Below are 9,403 nucleotides of genomic sequence, written 5' to 3' on the forward strand. Positions count from 1 at the left end.
AGTCTCTGGCTCATGGCTCTTAGATACCTTCAGTGAAGCAGATTCTTCCCTTCACAGGCTACTGATAGTGAACCTGCCTTCTCAGCACTCCTGGCTAGCTGCAGTACCTCACTATGGCTCCTAAAGATATAATGACTAATTCTCACGCCAAGTCCATTCTCAATGCAATGAATTCTCTTCGTAAAAGTAACACTCTTTGTGATGTGACCTTGCGTGTGGAACAGAAAGACTTTCCAGCCCATCGTATTGTATTAGCAGCTTGCAGTGACTACTTCTGTGCAATGTTCACCAGTGAGGTAGGTAGGTGAGATGCACCACATACAGTGTTTTTAATACATGCTATAAGGAAGTACTTGCTGCTGAGCAAGCTTGCATAGGATTGCTCTGTAAAAAATGTAAATAACTGCTGATATTCAAGAGGATGCCAAATAATCAACTAAATTAAAGTTTCAAAATGTGAATGTAACACTGCTGTGCAGTCTTGGGAATGCAAATAAGAGATAATGAACATAAGAACACAAGAGACACCAATGTTGGATCAGGCCAAAGGCCCATCCAGTCCAATACTCTGTCACACAGTGGCCAAAAATACCAGGTGCCATCAGGAGGTCCACCAGTGGGGCCAGGACCTTAGAAGCCCTCCCACTGTTGACCCCCCCCCAAACACCAAGAAGACAAAGCATCACTTGCCCCAGCCTGAGAGTCTTTATCTATACCTTGTGCCTAATAGCAACTGATGGACCTCTGCTCCATATGCTTATCTAATGCTAACTGTTAATATCCTAATTTTTGATCTATGGCATATTACTGCTAGTTGACCACACAAGTCAGCTATCATGGGCCCATGGAACTTGTGTATTACACCTTTGAGCAGCCACTGTTTTTGTAGAGTGGCCAAGAGCTGATGGCTAGCAACATTGGCTCTACCCACTGACTCATTCCCATGCTAGTTGATACAAAGGCTTTCTCTTCAGCTTTCTCTCTTCCCATGTAACTCTTCAGCTTTCTCTCTTCCCACGTAAATGCCAATGGCAGCTTTGGCAGAGGCTTTCCTTCAGGTACCTCTGCCTCTTGCTTTTATTTGCGTGTGTCTTGGGTTTCATGTGAGACTGAGCAGCTGAAGTATATATAATAACTTTGTCAGTTCTCTCCATTTGTGCTTTTTTATACTTTTTCTTTTTAGCCCTGACTAGCCAACTATCTTGGAAGCTAAGTAGGGTTGGCCCTGGTTCGTATTTGGATGGGAGATCACCGAGGAAGACCACAGTTGCTATGTAGCAGAAAGCAATGGCAAATCACCTCTGAACACCTCTTGCCTTGAAAACCCAATGGGGTCTCCATAATTTGGGTGCGACTTGATAGCACTTTCCACCTCCATACTTTTTTGTAATATGTTTTTTCATGCACGTAATGTGGTCACCATTTGCAGTTTTGGCATGTTGGTCCGTTAATTTCTTAATCACTTCTGACAAATACTTTATTGCATTTTATTTCCTAATAATTTGATGTTCAGTTCTTGCAGAATATTTAGAAAGAATGGTGTGATAATGCTTGTTCTGATGCAAAGATCTTGTGCAGTTAGTAACTGCACTTTTCTATGTGCTTATGAATGTTGCAAACAAGGCTAATTTATTAAGGCCCACTGCTCAGCTAAATTATCCTAACTTCAATTCTGTGTTCCCAATTTGTCACAAGCTCTTTGAGCCCTATGTAGCCCTACCAAGCCTAATACATTGTACCTTGATCATCACTGTGGTAGGATGTGGTGGCTACTACAAGCATAGATAGCTTCAAGAGGGTGGTTAGATAAACTTATGGAGCAGAGGTCCATCTGTTGCTATTAGCAAAAGGTATAGAGGGAACACTCTGGGGCAGTGATGCTCTGTATTCTTGGTGCTTGGGGGGCAACACTGGGAGGGCTTCTGGAATTCTGGCCCTGCTGGTGGACCTACTGATGGAACCTGGGTTTTGGCCACTGTGTAACACAGAGTGTTGGGCTAGATGGGCCATTGGCCTGATTCAACATGACTTCTCTTATGATCTTATCCTTTTTGGATTGATAAATAATATACGCTGATATGAAAAGAAAGTACAAGATGATTGTTCTGTTCCTTCACCAGCATCGCCACACTGATCACAAACGCCACCCAGCGAAATAGCAACTTTAAAAATCTAAAGGAGAAAGAAAAATAGGCTATACTAAGCAATAAGCCAACAGAAGGACCCCACCACATTATTCATATTATTAAAATTAATACTGAATTTAAAAGAAAGGATAAAATTAAACACACAAGTAGATATTGATTGGCATATAGAATGAAATGCATTATATTCTAATTAATGTCCGCTTTTAGGTTTAATTCTATCCTGTCCTTTAATTCAATATTAATTTTAATAATGTGTAATAATTTTTATTGTAGGACCCTTCTGTTATTTGTATCTAGTGTAAAATTATGTTTTTATAGATTCCCCTGACAAAGTTTTTTAATGGAGAAACATGTAGGGGCTTTGTATAACAATAAACTTGTCACCTGGGCTGAGGACAGACTGGCAGTATGAAGCGCGAGGGAGGCGGGCAAAAAGACCCGGACCAAGTTGTGCCGAGGATTCCTGGTTGCACTGCATCTTCCGATGCGGGAGCATACCGGGGAGGAGGCGCAAGGGAGCGTTCGCACTGCTGGCCCGCCTCTGGCAGAGGCACGGCTGTAAGCGGCTTTTTTCACTCTGGCGACATGCGCATAGGCACAGCAATGCAGCTTGTTTGCGGCTTTTAGCGTGCACACTTCTGGGAAGCAGGATCAACGTGCTCTCCAGGGTTTGCTACAGCTTTCACCTGGTACTTTTCCAACTCGGTAGGGAATCATCATAGGACCAGTTGAGTACGACTGGGGAATGCCTGACAGCTGTGGCTGTGTGAACCGGCCCCTTTTATCTGTTTGTGAAACGTGCCTATATCGGGCCAAACTGCCAGTCTGAACTCAGCCCTGGTGTCTCTTTTCCAACTTTAACATGCTAACAGTGCTAGTCAGTAGCTCATGAATCAACAGAGCAGTCTTAGTTAACTTTAAGAATGAAATGGAGTGTGTAAATTTCATGTCTACTAGATGCTAAGCGCTCATCATCTTCCTGGATAGGCATCAAGCAACCCCATGGCCCCCAGTCTACATTGACTCTTTCTTTGCAGAAGACTGAAGAGGTGGAAGCCAGAACATGTATACATTTGTCTTTGTTTTTTGCCATCAGGTCACAGCCAATTTATGGCAACTCTGTAGGATTTTCAAGGCAAGAGGCATCCAGAGATGGCTTGCCATTGCCCGAGTCTAGTTCAGCACAGAACTGTGTAATCTGTGTTAATTTGGTGGGGCAGAAGGAAACATTCTTTTTTCACTGTACTAACCTGTTGTTTCATCCCTTGACTTCAGTGTAATGAGGAATTTGTTAATTATGACGAATACACTCCTGACAGAAGGGCTGACCCTGCTTAGTTTCTGAGGTATAACAAGATCAGGCTGTCCCATTCAGAGCCTGACCAAAGATTCAGAAACATTATTTCTCTGGCCTTTCAAGTTGTTACCTTTGCACAAAGCAACACTGTGGGGCCTTTCCCATTTCTTCCACATTGCCTGTACCTGAGTTTCCTAGGTCAAGCTAGAAAGACCATTGTCAGGATGTTAATATAACCCACTGAAAATAAAGCATTTCCTTCCCTTTTCATAATTTTCAGCTTTCAGAGAAGGACAAACCCTATGTGGATATCCAAGGTCTAACAGCCTCTACAATGGAAATTTTGCTGGACTTTGTATATACAGAGACAGTCCATGTGACGGTAGAAAATGTTCAAGAGTTGCTCCCAGCAGCCTGTCTGCTTCAGCTGAAAGGTAATGGCAGTGACAATAACTTCACAGATCAAGAATGGAGATATTTTCCATGTTCTGGAGCCATTTTGGCCATTTCATGTATTTATTGTGCAGTTAAGCTCAAAGTGGTGAATTGAATGGCACAGGCAACAACCATTATATTTAAAATACCAGTCCTGTTGCTCTCTGTGATGCTAGTATGCCTTTACATTATTAAACCCACTGAGAGGTCTGAATTTTGAAGTTAGGCAACTGGAAAGGTTGCAGAATATTTCCATGTACAGGGCCAGCTAAACAGGCATAGATCAGGGGTCTCAATGCGTGGATGAGAAGGTGGTGCTGGGGGGAAGGGTCTGGATTTGTTAAGCCCTGGGAAACTTATTGGGACAAGCTGGATGTGTACAAAAGACACAGGTTTCATTTGAACCAAAAGGGAACCAGGCTGCTGGCGATTAATATCAAAAAGGTGGTACAGCAGTTTTTAAACTAATCCCAGAAGGAAAGCTGATAGGGGCTAGGGAGCCTCCAGTTTCGGACAAGTCAATCCAGATTGTGTAAACGCTCAAGGTAATATTGACAGAAGCATAATAGAACTTGGGAGTGAGGGTAGGATGTTGACTGAGTGCCATGTGTGGCGACTGAGGGGCTGAGGGAGGCAAAGGGTACTGGAGAGGGCAACACATTATAGGTGTTTATATCCCAATGTTAGAAGTCTCTGAGCCAAGATGGGGGAGCTGGAGTGCTTGATGCTCAGGGACAATTTAGATGTAATAAGTATCTCAGAAACATGGTAGAATGGGGAAAATCTATGGGATACAGTCATCCCTGGATATAAGCTCTATTAAACAGAATAGGGAGGGGCGGGTTGGGGGAGGTGTTGCAAAAAGTGTTGTGTCATACATCAAAGAGGCATAGAATCAAATAAGTCAGAAAACATCAGGTTTAATTAACTTCCCAAAAGAAGCGGTATGGGTGGAAATACTGGCCCCTAAGGATTACTTAAAAGTTGGGGGTGTACTATTGCTCACCTGATCAAATCCTTGAGACTGAACTTGAGATGGAGAATAAAATAAGGAAGGTGATTAAAACAGATAATGTTATGATACTGGGAGACTTCAACTGCCCTCACATTAACTGGGTAAATGTGCTCAAATCATGCTGTAGAAATGAGATTCCTAAACTTCATAAATGATTGTGCACTGGAACAGTTGATCACAGAGCCAACGAGAGGGTTAGTAATCTTGGACTTGGTTCTGAGTGGGGCTGAAGACCTGGTGAGAGAAGTAGAGGTTGTTGCACCAACTGGAAACAGTAGCAACAGTGCTATTAAGTTCAGCATTCAGGTCAATGGAAAGTGCAAAAAGTCAAAAGAGGGAACTTTACAAAAATAAGGGGAATAATTATAAGGAAGTACAAGAGAGTCAGATCCCTAGAAAATGCTTGTAAGTTATTTAAAACCACACTATTTGAAGCCCAAGTAGACTGAATTCACCAGGTTAGGAAAGTCACTGCCAAGGCTAAAAGAATGCCTGCATGGTTAACCATGCAAGTCAAGGAAGCTATAAAAAGTAAAGAGGATTATTTTTAAGAAGTGGAAGGTCTGCTTCAATTAACTGAACAGAAGGGACCACAAGCTCTGGCAAAAAAATGCAAGTCAATAATTAGGCATGCAGAAAGAGAATTTGAGGAGCAGTTTGCTAAAAGCATAAAGACAGACAATGAATATTTCTTTAAATACATCGGGAGCGGGAAACCAGCCAGAGAAGCATTTGGGCCTTTGGATGATCAAGGAATAAAGAGATTGCTAAAGGAAGGTGGAGAGAGATGGCAGAGAAGCTTAATGAATTTTTTACTTCTGTGTTCTCTGTGGAAAGTGTAGGGTATGTACCCATGCCACAAACACTACTTTCAGGAAGGGAATCTGAAGAACTGAGTCAAACTGAGGTGACCAGAGATGAAGTTCTAGACTTATTGAGGAAATTAAAAACCATTAAGTCTCCAGGGCCTGATGGCATACACCCAAGTGTTTTTAGGGATCAAAGCCTTCAACAACATAAATGTGAGATAGTTGATCTACTAATCCAGGGTTCCCTGGATTTTGAGCCTGAGGGCACATTTGGAATTCTGACATGTCATGATAGGCTCAGCAACAAAACGGCTGCTGCAGAAGGTGGAGCCAACCTCAAAATGATCGCCATGGTTTAACTTCAGTAACACAGTATAGATCCTCATGTTGTAGTGGTAAAGGCAAAGGTTCCCTTGCTCGAAAGCCTGTCGAATCCGACTCTAGGGTTGCAGTGCTCATCTAAAGCAACATTAAAAAAAAAAATCTGCACAGCCAATCACATCTCCAATAGAACCCTTGCTGGGCAAAAAACCTACCTGGCCTTCCAACTTCCTAAAAACACTGGGGTACTGGAAAAGGTGTTGAGCACCATGACACCCATGGGCACTATGTTGGGGGTCCCCTGTACTCACCCTTATATGTAAGTTATCACTAAATTCAGCCGCTGTACCCAAAGACTGGAGAGTAGCAAAGGTTTCACCAGTCTTTAAAAAGGGGTCCAGAGGGGAACCAGGAAATTACAGGCCAGTCAGCCTAAGGTCTGTCACAGGCAAATCAGTAGAAACTGTAATCAAAGATAGAATTATTAGGCACACAGATGAACAAAGCCTGCTGAGGGGAAAATTAGCATGGCTTCTGCAAAGAGAAGTCCTGCCTCACCAACCTTTTGGGAGTTCTTTGAGAAAGTGAACAAGCGTATACACAATGGTGACCAGGTAGACATTGTATACTTGGACTTTCAAAAGGCTTTTGACAAGATACCTCACCAAAGACTCCTGAGTAAACTTAACCACCATGGGATAAGAGGACGGGTTCTTTTACAGATTAAAAATTGGTTAAATGACAGGCAGCAAAGAGTAGAACTCAATGGACAGTTCTTATAATGGAGGGAAGTAAGCAGTGGGGTCCCGCAAGGACTGGTATTGCGGCCAGTACTATTTAATTTATTCATAAATGATCTGGAACTAGGGATGAGTAGTGTAGTGGCCAAGTTTGCAGATGACACAAAATTATTCAGGATGATGAAAACCATGGCTGACTGTGTAGAGCTCCAGGAAGGAGTCCACAGATTGGCTGAATGCACAACAATATGGCAGATGAAGTTCAATGTCAGTAAGTGTAAGGTGATGCACATTGGGACAAAAAATTGCCGCTTCAAGTATAGGCTAATAGGGTCTGAATTTGCTGAGACAGAGAGAGAAGGGAGCTGCAGTAGATAGCTCAATGAAAGTGTCAACCTAGTATGCTGCAGGGGTGAAAAAGGAAACTCTTTGTTGGGGATCATTAGGAAAGGGATTGAAAATAAAAGTCAGTATTATAATGCCGCTGTGGTGTGGCTTCATTTGGAATACTGTGAACAGTTCTGGTCCCTGTATCTCAAAAAGAACATTGCGCAGCTAGAAAACGTACTGAGGAGGGCAAGCAAGATAATTAGGGGGTTGGAGCACCTTCCCAATGAGGAAAGGCTGAAGAGTCTGGGACTTTTCAGTTTAGAAAAGAGATGACTAGGGGGGGGGACATGATATAGGTTTACAAAATTATGCATGGGGTGGAGAGAGTTGACAAAGAGAACTTTTTCTTCCTCTCTCAAAATACTAGAACTCAAGTGAATCCAATGACGCTGATGGTTGGTAGATTCGGGATGGACAACTGGAAATACTACTTTACACGAGTGATTAAGATGTGGAATTTGCTGCCAGAGGGTGTAATATGGCCATAAGAATAAAACAGCTTTAAAGGGGGATTAGACTGATTCATGGAGGAGAGGTCTGATCAGTGGCATCTCCAAGTTCAGAGGCAGTAAACATCTGAATCCCAGTGCCAGGAGGCAACATCAGGGGAAGGCCTTGGCCTCTATGGAAAACACTGGACCCCAGAGGAATTGGTTGGCCACTGTGTGAGACAGGAAACTGGACTAGATGGACCACTGGTCTGCTCCAGCAGAACTCTTCTTATGTTTGGTGTCGTGGTTAAGTGCGCGGACTCTAATCTGGGAGAACCGGGTTTGATTCCCCACTCCTCCACTCGCACCTGGCTGGATGACCTTGGGCAAGCCGTAGTTCTGATAAGAGCTGTTCTTGAAAAAAAGAGCAGTTTCTGTCCAGAGCTCTCTCAGCCCCACCTACCTCACAGGGTGTCTGTTGTGGGGAGGGGAAGGGAAAGAAGTTTGTAAGCTGCTCTGAGACTCCTTTGGGTAGTGAAGGGCGGGGTATAAATCCAATCTCTTCTTCTTCTTATGGAAGTTAACATTTTTAGCAGTGAGTGAGCAATGAATGCGCTGACCTCTAAAGGTGCGCTTTCATTATCTTTAGTATAATATTCATGAATTAATTAGTTGTCTACACTAAGTCAGAGAGTTACGACATGTTACTGGAAGGAGTGAACCTGAAGATTTACTAAGATGCTGGTGAGCATGACGTAAAAATATTTAGAGAATGGAGTCATTAGTCTGTGTCCTACCACTCCAGTGAGCAAAGTTTGAGGGCTCCTTCCATATTAAGTGGCTTCCTTTAGAGAAAGAGCCACTTAAGCTGAGGAAGGCTCCTTAGGGAGAGAAACTTCCTCTGGCCTAAGCTAAGATACCACCCATTGACAGCACTTAGAAATTTCAAAACAATTTAGAATGCAACCAGTAACTAGAAATATTACATAGAAGAATCTGATTTCTTTATAATGGCAAGTGAATTAAAGTTTAATTATTTCATTCATACACCAATTCATACTCCCGGCTCATGAACCAGGCAGTTTTCATGACGAATTTAGGCTTGTGACAAGGTTTGTGTCCATCCCTAAACAGGACTGGAATCATGAACAAATGGTCATGAATCATGAACAGTCGTATTTACTGGCAAATATCCAACCATGCTGCTCCAAAAATCTACAGGCACAGGCCTTCCGAAGAAGAGGCAGCAATTTGTGCCAGTTCTCCCCGCACACTGCAGATGCCCCTCTGTTTTTCCTGAGGGAGGCTGGCTGCTTTCACAGCTTGATTCCTGGGGGGGGGGGGAGAGGGGGAGAAAATTCCAACCCTAAATGGACTAGGTAACCAGAAGTTTGAAGAAGGGGGGGGGGAACACGTGTGGAATTATCACTGTAAATTCATCACAATATAACAATCTCTAGTTACAGTATATATGTACCTTCCCATAGTGTATAAAACCTTTTTATTAAAATTGCATCTCTCCTTATATATAATTGAGTAGTGGGTGCCAAAGTTCTAAAATGCACTCCTTTAGTGTATGGACGCTTGAGCTGTCAGTCAGAAGACGCTGGCTGGGTTGACTGGCTGCTTTGTGCAGTCCCGCCCAGTGTTTCAAGGTCTTTTGCATATGGAAGCTGATTGGACTTCACTGCATTCCACACCTCAAACTCACCCCCCTCCCCGCAAGGCAGTTGGAACGTCAGTTGCATATGGAACCTTCAAGGTCTTTTGCATATGGAAGCTGATTGGACTTCACTCCATTCCACACCTCATACTCCC

General features: G+C 43.1%; 1 protein-coding gene across 1 annotated transcript in view; it reads left to right on the forward strand.

Moving 5' to 3' along the window:
* The window catches only part of KLHL12 (kelch like family member 12), a 38,046-nt gene that overhangs the window by 2,709 nt on the left and 25,934 nt on the right, over positions 1-9,403 (forward strand). Inside the window, exons 2-3 of the mRNA XM_015408190.1 lie at positions 58-296; positions 3,725-3,878. Coding sequence (XP_015263676.1) covers positions 114-296; positions 3,725-3,878 — 337 coding nt within the window. The 5' untranslated portion in view covers positions 58-113. The remainder of the gene's footprint in view (positions 1-57; positions 297-3,724; positions 3,879-9,403) is intronic.

The sequence above is a fragment of the Gekko japonicus genome, unplaced genomic scaffold (genome assembly GCF_001447785.1).
Source record: "Gekko japonicus isolate JY-2015 unplaced genomic scaffold, Gekko_japonicus_V1.1 scaffold211, whole genome shotgun sequence".
Taxonomy (NCBI): Eukaryota; Metazoa; Chordata; class Lepidosauria; order Squamata; family Gekkonidae; genus Gekko; species Gekko japonicus.